Source organism: Sinocyclocheilus grahami, unplaced genomic scaffold (genome assembly GCF_001515645.1).
Source record: "Sinocyclocheilus grahami isolate Dianchi unplaced genomic scaffold, SAMN03320097.WGS_v1.1 scaffold549.1, whole genome shotgun sequence".
Classification (NCBI taxonomy): domain Eukaryota; kingdom Metazoa; phylum Chordata; class Actinopteri; order Cypriniformes; family Cyprinidae; genus Sinocyclocheilus; species Sinocyclocheilus grahami.
The window spans coordinates 400,358-421,245 of NW_015505728.1; the positions used below are offsets into that span (position 1 = coordinate 400,358).

The following is a 20,888-nucleotide window of genomic DNA, read 5'->3' on the forward strand; positions in this document are numbered from 1 at the left end:
CTTTATTTTGACTAGTCATAGTGAGATATTAAGCTCTCTCGCACAAGCAAGATGTGACTGGAATTCACATGATTGCTTGTTGGTCCAAAGCAACCCATATTGAGAGTAAGGTCAAGAGGTGGGTCTGAAACGGTCATCAAATATAGGTAAACTATTTCTTTTTCTTTCAGTGCTCCCCTTGGCCTGAAGCCCCATCTGTCAACAGAACGAGCAACACTCCATCTCCTGGTTATCACAGCTCTCACACGTTCTACAGCTTCCCAGAGGAGTAAGTCCTTGTTCAGTATGAAATCACATTTTGAACTCATAAACATGAACATAACTAGCAACTGCTTTCCTGTCTTATTACGTTTATAGATACTGCTCTCCAGACCAGCAGGGGGAGCTACTTTTGCCCAGCTGCTCTGATGTAAGTATAGCGGGCAGGTTAAAAACATTAATGCCATGCTCTCTTATCTTTATAAGTTTGTGTTTGAGGACATGGATGATGCTATTCTTCTTCTTTTTGCCATGTAGCACCTGTTGTCGTCGTCCTCCATGCAGGACACGCAGCAGTGGCCCCATCGTAATAGGCTCTTCTCTGGCTTCTCAGGTGTGCTGAAATATTCAATGAGAATTCAATTACAGCTACTTGGCTCTGTTACAAATTCTAGTGAACTGCCTACCAAGGCACCATTTTTTCAGTTTCATCAGTTTTTATTTTTTAGATTTTGTTTCATTTAAATGTAATCGTTTAGTTAACATGTTGCTAAACTAACAACTTGCTACTCAGATAAGCATAAAAAAACACACTGAACACAAATATTCGGTTAATGATTTTGGATTGTTTTTATCTATTCTTTAAAGAATTTAATGAATTAAAATTACACGCTGCCATTCGTAAGTTTGGGTTCAGTAGAGATTTAATTTTTATTAATTAATTGTGGCCAGTAATTTGTTACCTTGTTTTGATTTAATTAAAACAAGGGAATAAATTAGTTCAACACTGCCACCATTTAATTAAAATGAGGGAACAAATTAAGTAGTGGGGACTAATTCTTAGTTTGTGGCCTTGATATATAGCCCATGTCATGTGTGGGACTCAATATTAGTTTACCCAAAAACAAAATGTTCTGACACTGGTTCTTTGTAAAACACAGAGGTGGACAAAGTACACAAATCAAGTACTTGAGTAAAAGTACAGATCCGTATAATAAAATATTACACTAAAAAGTACCCATAGATGAATGTTTATTTTGCATTTTTATATAATCTACTTTATTAGATCTAGCATGTGCTAATCTCACTGCTCGGTGCGTTCGTAAAGTTTGGTCTTATATTTTAGTCAGTTGTATTTAACCTAGCAACACGACATATAGGTTTAATAAAATAGTAATGATAATGTTATTTATGTGTTTTTTAGTTTTTGTATTGAGGAACTTTAACTTTGCTTTATTTGAAATCCAAAACCTTTTTGAAACTGTTTTTTTTTTTCCTAAAATATAAACTAATTTATTAGACATTTATTATTTGGCCAAAAATAATTAAAAAAGTACCATTTAAATGTTATTGAGCGACAAAAAAGAGGGATGTTTTATTACTATTAAAATAAATGGTAAGAAGTTCAATCTTAATTTCACTGAAGCTGTTTTTATTCAATTAGCTGGTGAAGAACAAACAAATCGGTTTTGATTTTTATTATTTTTTTTACAAAATATCAGCTTATTTTTATTTTTCTCATAGACATGAATAGGTAACTATGATTTGTTTTCCTCACTGGTGACTTCCTCAGGTGCGTTTGAGGACAAGTCATTTGCATCTTTGGCGGAAGTGGTCAGTGAGAATACACTGAAGGGAGTGAAGGAAATGGGCTTTGAAACCATGACTGAGATCCAGCACAAGACCATACGACCTCTGCTGGAAGGAAGGTGAGTTTGCGGTGCATCAGACATTGCAGGATTTCAGTGGTACAGTAATCATCACTTGTTTTATTTGTTCAATCAATAATTTTATTTGTTGTGATATGTGCTCATTCTTGTCCAACAGAGACGTGTTGGCTGCAGCTAAAACAGGAAGCGGTAAAACACTAGCTTTCCTGATTCCCTCCATTGAGCTTATCTACAAACTCAAATTTATGCCCAGAAATGGTGAGTGTACATATTGTCATTCTCTGATTGTTATAGTCAGCAGAGATGTAAGTATGACCTTAGAGGTGTGACATGGCTCTGGTGTGTGTGTGTGTATCAGGGACTGCAGTGGTCATATTGTCTCCCACTCGTGAGTTGGCCATGCAGACGTATGGTGTTCTAAAGGAGCTGATGACTCATCATGTGCACACATATGGCCTCATCATGGGCGGCAGCAACCGTTCTGCTGAAGCCCAGAAACTCGCCAATGGAGTCAATATCCTGGTTGCTACACCTGGCAGACTTCTCGATCACCTGCAGGTAAGGCCTTTTACAATCAACAGCTTTGCCACACGGGTCTGTGGAGTGTACTTGACCTCTTTTTCTTTCCACAGAACACACCCGGGTTCATGTTTAAGAACCTTCAGTGTCTGATCATTGACGAGGCTGATAGGATTCTAGAGGTTGGCTTTGAGGAAGAACTGAAGCAGATCATCAAACTACTGCCTAGTAAGAACTGACGAACCTGACCGCTCTGAAGTCACTTCCTTTAACCAGGGTTCTTGCACGTCTTTAAATATTTCTCTTTCTTTCCAGAAAAAAGACAGACCATGTTATTTTCCGCAACACAGACACGTAAGGTGGAGGATCTTGCACGAATCTCCCTCAAGAAGGAGCCGTTGTATGTGGGGGTGGACGACAACAAAGACACGGCCACAGTGGAAGGACTAGAACAGGTAAACTCCTTTATCAGTACCAGTTGATCATGTGTTGATCTTCTTGAGTTTGACCTTGTGTTGTTTTTAGGGATATGTCGTATGTCCTTCGGAAAAACGTTTCCTGCTGCTCTTCACGTTTCTGAAGAAGAACCGCAAGAAGAAGCTGATGGTGTTCTTCTCGTCTTGCATGTCTGTGAAGTTCCACTATGAGCTGCTCAATTACATTGATCTGCCTGTCATGGCCATCCACGTGAGTCACAGAGCCATACGCACATAAAGCGAGATGGGAAGTGCCGTTGAAGCAGTGTGATGAATGCTTTTGTTTTCACGGTCTTTCAGGGGAAGCAGAAACAGACGAAGCGAACCACAACGTTTTTCCAGTTCTGTAACGCAGACTCTGGTATTCTCCTCTGTACGGATGTGGCTGCCAGAGGTCTCGATATCCCAGAGGTGGACTGGATTGTTCAGTACGACCCACCCGATGATCCAAAGGTACAGCAGTCACGCCCCCTAGTCCAGCCTTGCTGATTGATATATATATACGCTTGTATTTGGATTTTTATATGTGACTTTTCTGTTGATATTTAGGAGTATATTCACCGTGTGGGACGAACAGCTCGTGGTATTAATGGTAGAGGACATGCCCTCCTGATCCTAAGACCAGAGGAGCTCGGCTTTTTACGATTTCTCAAACAGGCCAAAGTATGAAGTCCCTATAGTTGTGGTTTTATATTGGCTTTCAATATGTGTCGGCTTTGTATGATCATGACAGGAGTTTAAATACTGTGTATGACTTTACACGTTAACTAAACTTACATATAAAATGATTAAATACTATATGGACATAAAAAAAACTGACAAGAAAATGTCAAAACCTTGAAATAAATTAAAGTGAAAACAAAATCTAATTCAAAATAGTAACAAAGTATAGTAGTACATCAGTGAAACTAAAATAACACTGGTAAGCTGTTAAACATGTCAAGGTGAATCTTGAAAAATGCATTTCTTATTGTCTCTCTCTTGTGTTCTTCTAAAGGTCCCTCTGAGTGAGTTTGAGTTCTCCTGGGCTAAAATCTCTGATATTCAATCTCAGGTGAGACTTCCTATTCAGTGAAGTTGAACTAAATATCTTGCTCCTTTCAAATATAACCCCTTTGAATCCTAATTGACCTGTTTAAAATCGGTATTTGCTTTGGTCTTTTGCAGTTGGGGAAGCTGATAGAGAAGAACTACTACCTTCACAAATCAGCTCAGGAGGCCTACAAATCCTACGTCAGATCTTATGACTCGCATTCCCTCAAACAAATCTATAATGTAGAGACACTCGACCTCCCGAAAGTGGCAATGTCCTTTGGGTTTAAAGTGCCACCTTTTGTGGACCTCAGTATCCTTTCAGCACTGTATTACAATGCTATTCTTGCATGTGGAACTTGTTACTTAAAGGGGTTAGTTCACCCAAAAATGAAAATTCTGTCATTAATTACACACCCTCGTGTTGTTCGAAACCCGTAAGACCTGCGTTCATCTTCAGAACACAATTTAAGATATTTGATGAAATATGAGGGCTCTCTGACCCTCCCATAGACGGCAAGGTATCTGGGTCAGCACCGGCGCTGCCACGTGCTCGTGTCATGATACTGTCGTGAACACGTGTCCACAAGTGACGCAGTAGATACGAAAATGTGGATTAAAGTCGTTATTTTTGTTTTCTTTGCGCAAAAAAGTATTCTCGTAGCTTCGTAACTATACAGTTGAACCACTGATGTCACACGGACTACTTTGTCGATCATCTTGGTACTTTTCTGGACCTCGAACGTGGTAGTTACCTTGCTGTCTATGGGAGGGTCAGAGAGCCCTCCTATTTCATCAAAAATATCTTAAATTGTGTTCTGAAGATGAACGAAGGTCTTACAGGTTTGGAACAACACGAGGGTGAGTAATTAATTACAGAATTTTTATTTTTGGATGAACTAACCCTTGAATAGTTTGAGTTTTTGATGTGTGATCATGGTTGTACATGCATTACTGTTTGGGGACGGTACTATGATCACCACAGCTGCATTTATTTGATCAAAAATACAGTAAAAATATTAGTTGAAATTAACAGGTTTTTTTATTTTAAAGTTTTAAAATGGAGTTTTCAGCATCAGTACTCCAGTCCAGTGGGGGCTCGTGGGTTTTTAAATAGAGGAGGCACACTAATTGTATTGGTCTGGGATCCCTGCCGATTATTATTATTATTATTATTTGATTAACCACTTTAAAATGGCTTTTTTTGTTGTTGCTTTTAGTCAGAAAACATAAAGAAAATGACACACATACAGCAAGATAATATAATTTCACTTACCTGGCCTATCACTTGAAGCAAACATCCATCCCTTCTTAAAAGTCTGTGTTAAAAGAGAGCTGCTTGTTGTGCTATTTAATTAAGCCGACTGCTGTAATGTTAGCCTATATCCAGCTTAGGCTGTTTTCCCTAAATTTGTATATATACTGTTTGAATGACAGCTTGGTAAATCTGTTGGCGATCAAATATTCAATATCACTACTCATCATAAATACTTGGTACATTATCAGCGCAGCGGCAGGCGTTCAAACTAATATCACGTAATTTACGTCTCTATGATGATTGGTTGATATCAGAAGGGAGGCTAGCCTCCCTTACAAGGTTTCTTTTCTCAACACTCCTCAGCGCTGAAAGTGAACACTCGATGGTGATTGGCAAATTTTTTTTTTTTTTACCAACGGAGGCACGAGAGCTCAGCTCTCCCCCGGCCTCCCCCTCCCCTTCTCTATCATTAGCGGTTGCAATTACATCAGCAGATTCGGCACATTCGCGATAGAAAACCAGCGCTTTCACGTTATGGTATTACAACTGTGAAATTACAAACAAAAAATACACATTCTGAGAAATGAATTGTGAATTTTATTAACATTAAATCGTCCTCCTCCCATTTTCACCTCAAAATTACGAGCCGCCACTGCTCCAGTCTTCAGTGTCACATGATCCTTTAGAAATCATTCTAATATGCTGATTTGGTGCTTAAGAAACATTTTTTTATAATCCGTGATGAAAAGATGTGCTGCTTAATATATATATTTTTGGAAACTTGAATGGTACTGTAGATCTATTAGCAGTACATGGCCTATATATATTTATAGTATTCTTAAGGTCATAGTTTCGGGTGGTGTTTGTTCCTTAACCATTCGCTTTCTCAGATGTTCACAGCAGTAAAGGGGTGAAGATGCAGAAGCGAGGTGGCGGCGGAGGCTTTGGCTACCAGAAATCTAAGAACGTCCACAAGGCCAAGATCTTCAAACACGTCAACAAAAGGAAAGGAGATGGTAGACAGTTCTCACGCTGAGAATAAGATCAATCTTCTTTGTGATGCACCTCTATATGGAGTAACTGTCAGACTACACAATTGTCATTTTGTTAATTTGTTCTCAGTCGTTTGAGAAGAGCTCTGATCAGTCTGCATTCCATGCCTGTACAGAAATCTGTTTTCAGAAGCCGTTATGTAATGCTGAATTTTGATTGTTACTGGCCCAACTCATTAAATATAGAAACTTATATTGTGAATAATTCTTCATGCTGTCTCCTCTCTCCACATGAGATTGAACCTACAAGCTTAGTGGCAACCAGGGTTTGATAGATCAGCCTTTGGATTTTCATTTATGTATTTTTCAAATGGCTCATACAGAAAACATTTTCCGTGCTGTTTCACAGAATAGAAAATTCTGAGATTTAATAATTTATTTATGCAACCATGTAACAAACAAATGCATGCTTTTTTTTTTAAAACACTTTAAAACCTGTAAAATGGCACAAATATTTTGTGTGTGTGATATTAACAACCAATGAACTATATTAGCATTTTATAAATTTTTGGGTTATATCCTTATAAAAAATATTGTTTGATAGATCAGCCTTTGGATTTTCATTTATGTATTTTTCAAATGGCTCATACAGAAAACATTTTCCGTGCTGTTTCACAGAATAGAAAATTCTGAGATTTAATAATTTATTTATGCAACCATGTAACAAACAAATGCATGCTTTTTTTTTAAAACACTTTAAAACCTGTAAAATGGCACAAATATTTTGTGTGTGTGATATTAACAACCAATGAACTATATTAGCATTTTATAAATTTTTGGGTTATATCCTTATAAAAAATATTGTTTTTTAAGAAAACATAACGGTCAAATAAAAAGCAGCACATTGATATTATAATAGTCATAAGAGGTTGATTCATTTTACATTCAGTATTTTGTTAAATATGTTGTAAATATCCTATATATTGTATGGTCTTAGAAGCCATAAGGCTGGCATCTTTAAAATGTACACAAGAATTGCACATTTCAGTTGTAATGTTATTTACAGGTCAAGGCAATCTGAACTGAAGAGTCAGTAAGATGCCAGGTTGTTTTTACCATTAGTGTATCATAAGTGACTCCTCGCTAGTCTGAAACCACTATAGTAAATAAATGTCAAATCAGCAGTTCATTTCTCCTTTAATGTGTTAGTCTTATGGCAGCAGGTTTTTATGATCATGATACAAAAACAAAGGAGATTAGTAAGGGAATTTGTGTTCTATACATGATGGGTTTAAATAAGGTGACATCAAGGCACAAAACATCTCCATCTTAACAGTACATAAGTTACATGCTTCATCTCTGAACCTAGAAGAATCTAGGCTAACATAAAGATACTGAACAGTAGAGATTCAGTCTGAAAGCAGATGTGATCTCAGCACGAGGCTGTAATGCAATGAAATACCAACATCAGACAATGTGATGAGTATTTTGAAGTGCTACTTGGGAGTTGTGTATTAATGGGGGGTGGGGTGCAAATCCAGCTGTTACGATGCTCCCTTTGCCCTTAATTTAGATAACAGCATCTCATTCTTACGGCACTCCTGCAACAGACAAGATGGTTCGTTTGTTTCCTCAATCCAGAATAATATAAATTATCAACAGATTAATGTCTATACACCCTATGTAAAGGAGAAGGGAAGAAATTCATTTAAAACTAAACTTGTGTGAGTATATACCTCTTTAAAGTCCTTGACGGTTTTAAAATAGAGCCTCTGTTTATCCAGCAGCTCCAAGTACTCATCATTCAGCTGATCTCTGCGCATCTTATTCTCCTGTCTTTTCTTTTCCATCTTTAAGTGCACAAATACACATTAGAAAAACACTAATGTAATTCATGTTCCTGTCTGATGGGGTCAATCCACAAATAGCCAGAGTGGAATTAAACGAATTCATATGCAAAATGGAAATAAATAATATAAGATTTCATCTATTATATGATATAGTAGTCTGGATTTGTACCTTTATGCGACTCTGTTTGATTCCTTCCACAATTTGCTCCATTTGTCTGAGAAACTGTTCTTTACTTCCTGACGAAGCCATGGCTCTGAAAACACACTTTACATTAAACTCTGCCTTCAGGATAGACATTACAATGTCATTACAATAGACATTACAATCTGATGCTCTTGCTGTAATATTAGGAAATTTCTACAAGGATGCTGGAGTTTTATTTGAAACTCACTGCTGGAAATGATCATGTATGGAGTTCAGCAGATTGACCTGTGAAAGAAAAAAAAAAGTGTGTTTCAATATTACTGCACATCCTTTTAAACACAACACTCTTGACTAGAGTTTGATTCTCTTCATAAATACAAGAAAATGAATTCCCAATAGCACATATAACAAAGCTGATACCTCTTTCTCCAGGTACACCTTCTTGTCATCCAGGGTGTTATAGAGAGTGAAGAACTGTTTTGTCTCTTTGTGTGTTGCAGAAACTGAAAAACAAATGAACAATTAAAGAGTGCTTCAAAAAGCCACAGCTTTGATTTCAGCTCATTCAGTTGGATCTATTTTCTAACCAACATCTTAAAGCTATTGAGTAATAGAAGCAGTGAGTTTTTTTTCTTTTGTATTACAACCTACATCTGAGTAATCAGATTGAGAAAGAAAATAATGTAATGTTCAATATAGTTGATACTATAGGTTGTTAATTGGATGGAGGCAGATCTGATTGTGAGCTTGAGGTCAATTGTACAAAAGTGGCAGATATTAAGCAGACTAAAAGACTGGAGAAGTCTGCTGTTTCACTGGAAGGTCGAGGTATATTGGGGTAAAAAAAAAAATGTACAAACATTTTTTTGACATCTTTAAAAAATAGATTCTGACTTTAAACACACACACACACACGCACCTTGGCTGTACAGCTCAATAAAGCGTTTCTGATACTGGGTCAGCTCGGCTCTGCTGGGAACCTCATCAATCTTTCTCTGCAGGATGGCAATCTCGCGGTTCCTCCGAGCCTGTTGGGGACAGTAGAGTAAAACTGAGTATAAAGAATCTCTTAAGTAATCTGCTGAGTAAAACCATCAGTTCAAATTGACCTACCATAAGCAGACGGATCTTCTGCAGCTTTTCTCTGTCTGCAGTGTACTGCTGATCAATCAACATATTCATCTCCTACAAACACACATGCAGAGGGTAAGTCTGAGAAGTAACTAGAATGACACAGATCGGCTCGGTTCCAAAAATTTGGCACATTTCCTTTAGGAGGATTGTTTCAAAAGCTTCTTTTGGTCAAATTGCTAAGGCAGCATTGGGCACAAGAAATATGGCAACTGAAAGAGGCAAGAGAAAAATGGACAAAGTGACAGAGTAAAGGAAAAAGCTTGAAAAATGACCACATTTTGTCCAATATTTGTTTATGATATGTACTGTTATGCTTATTATTCCATTAGCATAGCAGCATCCTAACACCAAAAAGGGTCGCTGCCTATGAAGAGCGTTCCAAATCAGTCACTTAAGAGGTTCCATTTCAGTTAGGATGACTATGTAGGCACCTTCTTCTCATCTCCTCCTTCTCCATACTCCAGCTTCAACTCTTCAATATTCTGCTGCAGACGGGTCATTTCCTCCTATACACACACAACTGTTAAGAATACATTCATATCCTCAACGTTACTGACAAACCAAAGCATTGGAACAACAGGGTTGTCATGATAACATACGCGACAGTGTGAGCGGAACGTTTGCTCTTGATGTTTGAGGGTTTCATTCATGGCCACCAAAGCACGCAGCTTCTCCAGAAACCTGAAAGATAAAAGCAAACACAATACTTCAAAACAACACAAGGATACTGATCCTTCCCAAGAATGATCATGCTGTTTGGCTTTACTTTTTCTCATCTGATTTCTATACACTTTGGTGTTAGCGTGATGCCAAGCTGATGGCACAACGCTCTAATAAGCATAACATACACAAAGAAGCAAATAATCCATTTCTAAGCAGACTGAACTATGTAACCCACATTTACTGTTCAGTGAACTTCGCAGACAAATGCAGTCATTTCAATAGGAATTCACACAATCATGTCCAAATTCAAAGTATTTATAAAACAGAAAAGTACCCTACTACTTCTGGCGACATTAAAACCCCATGAGGCCATGGGAGAGAAGTTGTGAACGGCAGTGAAGAGATGCAACTGATGCCATTAAGTCACATGACAAAGCCAACATGGCAAATGTTGTATGTTCAGACTACATTAATATTCACAGGACATTTATAGTACACACATTCATACTAAATGTATACTTTAAATACAAACAGGAAGTACTTATTCAACAGAAGATTCTACCCCGAGAGCAAGCGATTTCAGATGCAGCCTAAAGGTCCTTGCACACCGACTTCGAAATTTGCTCTTTTCGTTTTCGTATTCGTCATCCTTTCCTATCAAAATGCTTGCTACGGATGCGAAAATGCAGAAAATCGAACCTGATCCGAATTCTTTATGACGTACCAAAGTTTCAGAGGCAGTGTGTAAACATGATTGACGCAACGTGAGGTTGTATTTATTTTTTAACGTGCGAAAATTTCGGACTCAGTGTCCAATGACCTTCAGTTTAGATAATTCCAGGTGTTCTGTTTGCTTACCCAGAATCTGCCTGAGACTCCACGTCCTCCAGTGAGTTCAGCTCTCTCTCCAGCTTTTCAGTCTGTGCTGTGGCCTAAAAAAAACAAACATTAATGGTCCAAGTCAACCAGTTATCTGTCAGTATATGTCTGTGCCTAATTGTCTCACCTCAGCTAGTTTGATTTTAGCATCCTCACATGCCGCTCTAGCCTCCTGCTGTTTGGATTGCAGCTGAATAAATCAAGAAACAATGAAGATATAAACAAAGAGAAGAAACAATGACTGTCAGCATTCTCAAAACTATAATGTGAAGTAATGTGGTATTACCTCTTCGAGCTCTTTTGTTTTGTGAGTGATTCGTTTGTTGAGTGACACCAGTTGACGCCTGTGTTGCTGCGCAGGTCCAAATCTTTCCGGCCGATCCTCCACAGAGCGCTCCGCCTGCCCAATCACACATAAATGTAGAAGGTTGGAACACGCTATACAACTTATAAAATGAGAACATTTTAATTTTATTGCAAATTCCAAAATTGTATTCCAGTCTCAAGTCATTGTTCTTGTTGTAAAAATAAAGGCACTGTTTCCTAGAGGTTCAGTGGAGTTCTATCACTGTTCACCTTCTCGGCATATTCAGTGGCAATTTGCTTGATCTCCTCAGACTGCAGTCCAACAATCTGCCCCACTGTGCTGGCTGACAACTTCCCCTAAAAACACACACAGAAATAGAGTAAAATAAGGAGACTGCTAAGTTTATATATTTTTTTCTTAAAGGCTGCCTTGATAAGAAAGAGTGGACATACAAGAAAATAATTCACCTTTAAACTAAGGTTTCACAAAGTTAAAAACTGCATGTTGTTCTGACCATATACTTTTTTTATTTGAATTTTTGTGGAAATTACTCCTTTAAAGGGACAGTCTACCCAAAAATGTAAATTTTGTCATTGTTTACTCATCCTCATGTCGTTCTATCAATTTCTTTACCAATTTGCGAAACACAAAAAAGATTTTTGGACAACGTTGGGGAACCAAACAACACTGAATAACTCAGAAAAAGTCACAACAGTCTTGAATGACACAAGGGTAAGAATTTGAACTTTTAGGTGAACTATCCCTTTAAACTCTTTTGCGTTTTAAGCATTTAGAAATGTACCTCCTCTGTTGCCATGGCAGCCATTCCAGTCATCAAGGCTTTGATTCTGAGCTGTAAAAAAGGCATCCAGAACTGATTGGTTAATGGAACATTAACTTTGGTCAGATAAAGAGTGGGTGATGAAGAACAAGTGAGAGTTATTATAGGCCAAGTGTAGTTTCATATGATCCTAACTGACCTCCTCTGCTGCCTGCAGGTCCTCTTCTTCAGACACCTGGGCCATTCCAGGAGGCACACCCTGCGTGCCCTGAGCCAACACCTGCTTCTGCTCCACTGCCTGTTCGAAACATCACATGATCAAACTAACAACCAATCAAAAGCAACAAAGGTCAGTGCCAAGCCCTACTGTCCATCTGTGATCTATTATACCCAGATGGACACCACAGGGGTGGTTCTAGGGTCAGTGCATACAAAAAGTCAACACATTTTTTTGCTGATTTGTACAGATTTGCATGTAGAACTGAAAGCTGCAACATTTTGAATCAAAACTCAAGACTACTTTTGAAGTACAGAGCAGAATAATGATTTAATTTAATGACAAAATTGACCAGCTCTTGGATCAATAGATTACTAGATACATATTTTTTTAAATGTATTTATAAAGATTGCACTCACAAAGAACTTCTAGCCAAATCTAGCAAACTGCAAAGCTTGAACTAGCAAAAATATCCACTATATAAATTTCCATTACTTTTTAAGATTTCCGATTTCGATAAGATATCCGTTGCTTAAATGTAACCTTCTCTGACTGGACTTCTTATGTGATGTTTCGGTCATCTGATACTCACAGTGCCTGCTTTAGACTGTTTGCTGAATTCATAGCGCCTAGAAAAGAACAGAAAAGAAGGTATTTGAAATGCTTCATGTTCACATTACAGACAACATGCGGCTCATTGCAAGAGTCGGTTTCAAAACACATCACACTACAGGCACAACACACCACATGACAGGAAATTACACATGAACAATACATTTAGATGCAATGTGTGAAAAACAGCACTAGGGCAGATGCAAAGGAAAAGACATTAATGCAGTTGATGCAAAGCCAATCTGACCGTTGGTCAATCTGTGTCACTCCCATTCCCAGAAACTGAGCTTCAGTCATACTCACTGCATGTATTTTGATATGAGAAGGCACAGACTAATGAGTAAAATAAAAGGGACAGACAGAAAAAAAAGAGAGAAGCGAATGAAGGAGGAGTACAGAATTAATAGATGCCTTTAATGTAGAATTAGTTTGACCCTGAAATGCTGATACAATGTGTCAGGAAACAGACCAGTGAAGATGAGAGAAACAAAAGAGAGGGTGAATGAAAGAGAATCTGGATAAAAACTGGTCCCCCCAATTGGTACGAAATATACATAATAAATTAATAATTTTATTTATCAAGGATGCATTAAACTGATCAACAGTGACAGTAAAGACATTTAAAATGTGACAAACAATTTCAGCACAGTAATAAATCATATTTTCCAATATTAAAACAGAAAACTGTTATTTTGAACGGTTTGTACTGTATGTTTGATAGCATAAGAGACTTCTTTTAGAAACACTAAAAAAAATCCTACTGACCCCAAACATTTGAAAGGTAGTGTATAAAGTACTCCTCAGGTAACTACTCTCTTTTAAAAGCCTAAAGTACACAACACAGTAACAATCCTTGGTTCACTTCCAGCTGGACATGATGAGAGTACAAAATTCTCGGGTCCTGTAAAGGAAGAGATCGAGTACCTGCCGAACTCCAGCAAGGTAGAATGAACCCGAGACTCTTCATCCAGCAGCTCCCCAGCATCCACCTGCCGTTTATAACGCCTCTGGGGAGCATAAACCTCCTACACCAAAACACAATTTATAAGATATTCAACATATCACAATCTTCTATTATTAAATACAATTAAGAGGAACTAATGGCATATAATTACTGTAGCTGTTTCTCATGGGGGGCAATATTAAATTCAGCAGAGAGACGAAATGTAATACCCAGTCAGCCAAGCATCATAATTCAAAGCTCATGATGTGTTGTTGATGTATAAAAGCTTAGAGGATGAATACTTACACACACATTCACCACAGTACTGATGGCTCTCTCCTTCCTTAATTCAAACTCCTCATCCTAAAACAAACACATTTACTGAGACTTCAAAGATTACAGATTGTAAAATATTTGACACTTCACAGTGTTAATAGCCTGTATTTGTATTTCAGTGTTGGCCTGTTGTCTCACCTCAGGAAATGCATGTGTTTTCTGGAACTGAGAAATGGAATATGACCTGACATAATCTCCCATCTCCTCCCGGGTTTCAATCGCCTTCTTTACCAGCCACTATAGATGCCGCAAAAGATGCATTGTAAGTATTCTTGCACTTTTTTGTCACTATTAAAAAAAACTAATTATACTGGAATTTTGGGGGTCTATATAATGTTACCAAAAGAATTCTTTTTAATAAATTTCAACTTTCTATTCATAAAAACCCTGAAAAATAGGTAGTATGGTTTACACAAAAATGTTAAGCAGCACTGACAATAATAAAGTTATTTTCATTCATAACAATAATGTATTTGAGCACCAAATCAGAATATTAAAATGATTTCTGAAGGATCCTGTGACACTGAAGACTGGAGTAATTAAGCTGTTGGAAATTTAGCTTTACCATCACAAGAATAAATTACATTAAAAAAATTTTTTTAATAGAAAACAGTTATGTTATATTGTAATAACATTTCACAATATTGCTATTTTCACTGTATTCTTCATCAAATAAATGCAGCCTTGAAGAGCAAAAAGAAACTTCTTTTAAAAACATAAAATCATACTGATCACTCAGCCAGGTTTTTTGTAATGTAGGTTTTCAGCTCTTTTAGATGTGAAGGATATGATGGTGTGCATACCTGTACAACAGGGAAGATGTGGATGAAATCCAACCCTTGGATCTGATGAGGCTCTAATCGGTGAGGACACTTCATTTTGGGCAGAACTGACACAATCTTCTCTGTCAGAGCACTTGGAAATGGAAAAGACACAGACAATCGCATTAACCAGAATTCAGCTCAATCTGAACAGAAAAGCTTCTGTCAGTTTTCATACGTTTATTCTACACACTCACATTTTTTGACCAATGGTGGAATTTTCTTGGAAAAGCAGATCAACGTCAATGTCAAAGTTGCATGTAGTTATACACCAGGTCATTCCTCCAACCACCTAAAGTACAAGCAGAGACTGTTCATAAATAAACTAATAGTGTGTCAAACACACTTTAATTTGATTGGTACAGGTGGGTGAAGTCTGCCATACCTTGTCAAAGGGTGACAGTCCCTTAATGCGTGCTCGGAAATAACCAGCAGCGAGCAACAACTCCAAAATCTCAGCAAGCTTGACACTCTGTTCCTCATCCTCACGTGTCTCCACCTGTCAATCACAGCACATACAAGTCAATATAATACAGACTAGTCCAATTAAAACACACTTTAAATCAAAATGAACTCGGGCAGTATAGCCAAACAATTCCAAAAATGCAACTACAAATTGTAAAATGAGCATTTTGCATTTGCAGATACCTCATATATTATACTACACCTGTTATTTATTTTCTTCATGCACATTAATTGATATTACTGTACATTGTGTTACATTCTCCTGACAATAAACTTAAGTTCTATTAAACAGCAGGACTTCTTCACCCAGCAAGACAGAATTATTTACATATCAGGCTAAATGTATTGATTTAGCAAACGCGTTTATCGCCATTTATATATGATGTGTATCATATATATATTATTGTACGTGTACTTTATGTCTCTTTACAAGAAGAAAACAACATGTATACGCTTCTATTTAACTGATACGTTAAAGGGATTGGTTGAATGCATAACCTTAAAAGGAATAAAAGCAGACTGCAAACGCAAATATGCGCATATGAGGGTTTAAGTGTTTTGTTTTCAGTATTACCTTGATGAGATTGCCCTCCTGGTCATATTGGGCTCCGATTTTGGAGCCTGTTCTCACTCTCTGGAACACAGAGGCGGCCGCCATGATGATCACGATGTGTCACGTGAGATGAATAACGTGACGCAAACATTTTTTTATTTTTATTTTTATTGAACAGTATCAATTTACACACTCAAATGGGGAAGAATAAAATGCATATGACAAAATATACACTTTACCAATCACATCTCCGTCATACATAAATGTCCATGTCTCTACATACAATAACAATAAACAAAACAAACATTCTTTAAACATTTGAGGGGGTTCCAAGAAAAAATAAAGGGTACAAAATCTTACCAGTCTTAAAAGTAAAGAGACTCATACATGGTTATATATAATTCCCCAAGGGATTGATTATCTTTGGATAAGTCTTTCTAAGTATTTTTACATTCATTTTTAAAGCAATTTAAAGAGGGTTTATTGTTATTCCACTTACTTTTGTGTATGTGATATTTACCCATTGTAATAATAATGTTTAACATCAATGACATGTTTTTCGAAAGACAAAAAGCAAAACCTGAAACAAATTCAGTGATGGAATATCAGTGTTGATATCAATATTTAGCCAGCTGTAAAGATCCTGCCAGAACTTCAATGTGACTGGACAAGAAAAAAATAAATGTTCAATGGTTTCAGGCTCTTCTAAACAAAAAACACAAGGATCCACTTCAAAACGGAATCTTTTCCATAAAATTTCGGCAGCTGGATACACATTATTAATAATCCTAAACTGAACAACGTGACGCAAACATTGTCACAGTCAAAACGGTTTGCTACTAAACAGTATGAGTGCAATATGAAGAACATTTCTCACTTGCTCAGCTGTCAAACATCATTGACATTACCGGTTTAAATATTTGTTTAATAAAGCAAATTAAATAAGTGAAGACGTGAGTGTTTTGGTCTTTTATCAGTTCTGGTGTTTGTTTTTATGGCTAGAGCTCAGAGATGTGATACTGCGTCAAGTGGCAAGTGGCAAGACAAAGTGGCTGTTCTGTAGACTTGTGATTAAATTAATTTGTTTATTAAGTCATCATCTATCAGTATGTTTTTTATACATTAAATATTTGTACTTCTTGAGTGCAGGATATATACATGTATAGGCAGAGTCTAGATTTTTGGTGAATGGACTAGTTTGTACCACAATGAATTGTATTCTTGTTACAGAGGACGTGACAGTGACCTTAGCTGACTTCCTTGTCCTGAAGAGTTCATTCAGGGCTCAAAGGACCAAAACCCATGAGGACGATCTCTGTGCATGCTGTTGAATCCATTCTGCAAATAATTTAAGCTATTTATAAAGTACCCAAACAGTGATTAATATTATCCATGTGGAATATTACCTAATGACTAAATGACAGATTATATTTAGTGAAGCACCTACAATTTATCATATCAACTAATCACAAAATCTGCATTTAGGTTTTGCTTTGTTATGTATTTCCTGCACGTATGTGCAATATTGCTAACATGCATTTTAATAGTTCTTGTTCCAAGTGGAAATTTAAGAAATATAGTCATATAAATTTAAACCAATATGATGGCTGAAGCGCCTTCAAACAAAAGTCAAATCAAGAAGCTGATTTATTGATTTAAAGCCTACGTTTAACTTAAATGTTCTACTTTTGTTTAATTTGTGCAAAAAAAGCAATGCAAATGCAAAAACGATTCAGTGTGTGAAATGTGCATGATAGCCAAATCATTTATTTGTATTGAGAAATAAAGCTAATAGAATTTAACTTTAAATATGTATACTCAGCATTATGATATTTCCGCTTATATGTCCTGATGGTTTTAAATTGCTGTGGCGATATTAGCTCTCTGCTCAACAACAAAAAAGCTTCTAAAACTATTTGCAGTCAAGACGTTGATCTTAGTGTTTTTAAACCAGAATGTTTTGCAGCAAGTATATAAGTTTTGACAGCATTTCCATGCTTTGCTTGTATTTGTATCTTTCCTCATTTGTAAGTCACTTCTGCCAAATGAATTTATATAAATATAAATGTAAATGCATGTTGTGCTTGGTAAAGACTTCACCATTCTGTATATCCTGCTGATTTAGTATGCTTGGCTGTCTAAATAGGTTTATAATTCAAGTATGGACTGACATTAGGAATAAACTGTCAAGGGAGTGTCCCTCAAGGCTGTGCATATTGTGCATAATTCTGTCTATTTATAATTCTATAATTAATTTATTTATTGTAATGTGCATTGTACAAATTGGAATAAACTGTCAAGGGAGTGTCCCTCAAAGTTGTGCATAATTCCGTGTATTTATAATTCTATAATTAATTAATTTATTGTAATGTACATTGTACAAATTGTGTCTTTTGTGTAATATTATATGTAGACTTTTAATATTTTATTTGGTGTAAAATTGTTTAAAATTCATGAATTGTTTATAACGTAGACTGTTTCTAATTTAATGTAGAATAATTTTTTTATGAAAATGATTTTTGCTGTAATTTTTGCAGGAGCAAACACACAGACTATTGCATCTAATAAGGCAGGGGGGGGAAAGGAAAAGTGGGAGTGTCTAGGAAGGAATGAGGCAGAGGAAGGGGTGTAAGAAGGAGGCTGGCTGTACATCACAGTGGAAGGAGCCTGGACTGCAGCTCTGTTTTCACTGTCCTTCGCACACAGCAGAGCCCATCCTTCCGAGTAGCTCTTTCAGTTCCACTAGATGTCCATTCATCAGTCATCCTTTAATCCGGTGAGTTCTCTTTATCCTCTTTTTCTGTGTCACTCCTCAGTATTTTGCTTTAGTCTGCAGCCCTCTCCAGTCTCTATTTGCTGTGTGTTTACAGCATTACTTTGTCAGCATTTACTATTATTAGGGGCTCACATTAGAGCATAATATGGTCTTCATTTGCTCTAAGACTCTGTAACTACTGCAATATTTTAGGATTGTGTTAAGGCACATTTAGAAGAAAAAATAAACCCTTTTTTTTTTTTTTTGGCTAATGGCCTCATTTAGGGTTCTAATCAAAGTGAAGTCTGGTAATGCTATACAATATCCATTTATTTAATGCCAAATAATGGCTGGAAAGCGCAAAATTAGATTCTACTTTATCCACTTGGGATATAACAGAACATAAAGATGATGCCAGCAGAGGATCTTGTGGATCTCAGAGACCTATTTAGCCATGACTCATGATTCGCCTGACTGCACCGCTTTACTTCTGTCTGAATGAACAGGCATTCTCCATTTGTTTTGGAGAAATTAACTAGAAAGTTGTCTCCCCATTGTAAAATAGGCTACAATGGTTATGCAATCAGCCTATTTCTAGATTTTATTTGGCATGTCTGGGATTTCACTGACAAAAAAGCTTTGAGCTCTTGTTTCATCATAGTGCATAAGGAGTGTCATGGAAATTCTCAATACGAATACATCTTACTAATCTTACTACAAAACTAATCTGACTTCTCTAGCACGACCTCCAGTTGTCAATAACATAATACAATACTACAGTACCAATTCACTATCATCCAAAACTTCCCTTCCAAAAGTATGGTGATGGCGTCTCGTCAAGAAGCTACTATCACTACCTCAGACTAGACCTGCACTCGCGGGACTCAACGCATCAAGCTGCGGCGCGGGACAACTCTTGATGGGGCGACAGGAAGAGACTCGTGTGTGTGCGGGATGCGGGAGAATAAAATGATTCGCCGGACTCCCGCAAAATAGAAATTATCTAAACATAAAGTGTCTAAAACATACAAATTGTTATTTATCTGTTGCACAAAAGCAAAAAGAACAACTAATATTAAAATGATTGACATGCGCAAGCTATGCATAGTTTCTATTTATAACACGTGTTTAAAGGGTTGCGCAATGTAGCCAATCACATACTCAGCTGTTGATTTCTGGAACGCAATGGCCAATCAGAGGCGATTAAGTTAGAATCTACTCACCGCAGTGCTGAAATTGCGTCCTCTCATTTTAAAACACGGAGTGTAGACACTGTGAAAGATTCATTGTGCATATATTTATTGTGTTATAACAGAGCTTTAGCTTGAGATGTCAGCTTTTAGTGATAATAAAGTAAGTGCGCCGCTGGCATTCTGCCATGCCAAACCAGGCACGCAGCAGCCCATGCTTGCTTAAGCATCAACATTCTCAAACCACTATTTTTAACAGAACATTTTACAGACAACTAAAAATCAAGTCAGGAATCTTGGTGTGATTCTGGAGACAGACCTTAGTTTCAGTAGTCATGTCAAAGCTTTAACTAAATCAGCATACTATCATCTCAAAAACATTGCAAGAATTAGATGTTTTGTTTCCAGTCAAGACTTGGAGAAACTTGTTCATGCCTTTATCACCAGCAGGGTGGACTATAGTAATGGTCTCCTCACCGGCCTTCCCAAGAAGACCATTAGACAGCTGCAGCTCATCCAGAACGCTGCTGCCAGGATTCTGACTAGAACCAGAAAATCTGAGCATATCACACCAGTCCTCAGGTCCTTACACTGGCTTCCAGTTATATTTAGGATTGATTTTAAAGTACTTTTACTCATTTATAAATCACTCAATGGCCTAGGACCTAAATACATCGCAGATACAGGTGCATCTCAATAAATTAGAATGTCGTGGAAAAGTTCATTTATTTCAGTAATTCAACTCAAATTGTGAAACTCGTGTATTAAATAAATTCACTGCACACAGACTGAAGTAGTTTAAGTCTTTGGTTCTTTTAATTGTGATGATTTTGGCTCACATTTAACAAAAACCCACCAATTCACTATCTCAACAAATTAGAATATGGTGACATGCCAATCAGCTAATCAACACAAAACACCTGCAAAGGTTTCCTGAGCCTTCAAAATGGTCTCTCAGTTTGGTTCACTAAGCTACACAATCATGGGGAAGACTGCTGATCAGACAGTTGTCCAGAAGACAATCATTGACACCCTTCACAAGGAGCCACAAACATTCATTGCCAAAGAAGCTGGCTGTTCACAGAGTGCTAT

The 20,888-nt window shown here is 37.1% G+C and overlaps 3 protein-coding genes and 1 long non-coding RNA gene across 4 annotated transcripts in view; 3 read left to right on the forward strand and 1 right to left on the reverse strand.

The window, feature by feature from the left end:
- Positions 1-585, forward strand: LOC107555911 (uncharacterized). The gene is made up of 3 exons (XR_001605219.1): positions 1-268; positions 358-409; positions 517-585. It is a non-coding gene; the product is annotated as an uncharacterized lncRNA (long non-coding RNA).
- Positions 586-1,761: 1,176 nt separating this feature from the next.
- LOC107555922 (ATP-dependent RNA helicase DDX18) lies at positions 1,762-6,603 on the forward strand. Its single transcript, XM_016238877.1, has 11 exons — positions 1,762-1,907; positions 2,026-2,126; positions 2,227-2,426; positions 2,501-2,615; positions 2,703-2,842; positions 2,913-3,074; positions 3,164-3,316; positions 3,413-3,526; positions 3,861-3,917; positions 4,031-4,208; positions 6,044-6,603. The coding sequence occupies exons 1-11, from the start codon at positions 1,846-1,848 to the stop codon at positions 6,187-6,189; spliced, it is 1,428 nt and encodes a 475-aa protein (XP_016094363.1). The 5' UTR covers positions 1,762-1,845; the 3' UTR covers positions 6,190-6,603.
- A 774-nt stretch (positions 6,604-7,377) lies between these two features.
- LOC107555923 (coiled-coil domain-containing protein 93-like) lies at positions 7,378-15,984 on the reverse strand. Its single transcript, XM_016238878.1, has 23 exons — positions 15,873-15,984; positions 15,219-15,332; positions 15,031-15,125; positions 14,816-14,927; positions 14,151-14,249; positions 13,983-14,039; positions 13,658-13,758; positions 12,714-12,750; positions 12,104-12,202; positions 11,926-11,976; positions 11,393-11,479; positions 11,103-11,216; positions 10,944-11,006; positions 10,796-10,869; positions 9,874-9,955; positions 9,706-9,780; positions 9,254-9,325; positions 9,060-9,168; positions 8,561-8,643; positions 8,388-8,425; positions 8,165-8,249; positions 7,882-7,995; positions 7,378-7,746 (listed from the first exon to the last, which is right to left on the reverse strand). The coding sequence occupies exons 1-23, from the start codon at positions 15,954-15,956 to the stop codon at positions 7,690-7,692; spliced, it is 1,902 nt and encodes a 633-aa protein (XP_016094364.1). The 5' UTR covers positions 15,957-15,984; the 3' UTR covers positions 7,378-7,689.
- A 2,538-nt stretch (positions 15,985-18,522) lies between these two features.
- The window catches only part of LOC107555902 (1-phosphatidylinositol 4,5-bisphosphate phosphodiesterase delta-4-like), a 12,973-nt gene continuing 10,607 nt past the window's right edge, over positions 18,523-20,888 (forward strand). The window contains exon 1 of the mRNA XM_016238844.1: positions 18,523-18,627. The gene's annotated coding sequence lies outside the window, so the exon portion shown is untranslated. The remainder of the gene's footprint in view (positions 18,628-20,888) is intronic.

What these genes read in the sequence shown, in the direction of transcription:
- LOC107555922 (XM_016238877.1), top strand. Translation starts at nt 1,846, where the DNA reads ATGGGCTTTGAAACCATGACTGAGATCCAGCACAAGACCATACGACCT. An exon ending in GACTTCTCGATCACCTGCAG is followed by an intron (nt 2,427 to 2,500) that starts GTAAGGCCTTTT and finishes TTCTTTCCACAG; the next exon opens with AACACACCCGGGTTCATGTT. An exon ending in TGCCTGTCATGGCCATCCAC is followed by an intron (nt 3,075 to 3,163) that starts GTGAGTCACAGA and finishes ACGGTCTTTCAG; the next exon opens with GGGAAGCAGAAACAGACGAA.
- LOC107555923 (XM_016238878.1), bottom strand. Translation starts at nt 15,956, where the DNA reads ATGGCGGCCGCCTCTGTGTTCCAGAGAGTGAGAACAGGCTCCAAAATC. An exon ending in CCACTGAATATGCCGAGAAG is followed by an intron (nt 11,217 to 11,392) that starts GTGAACAGTGAT and finishes GTGATTGGGCAG; the next exon opens with GCGGAGCGCTCTGTGGAGGA. An exon ending in GAGTCTCAGGCAGATTCTGG is followed by an intron (nt 9,956 to 10,795) that starts GTAAGCAAACAG and finishes TTTATCTTTCAG; the next exon opens with GTTTCTGGAGAAGCTGCGTG.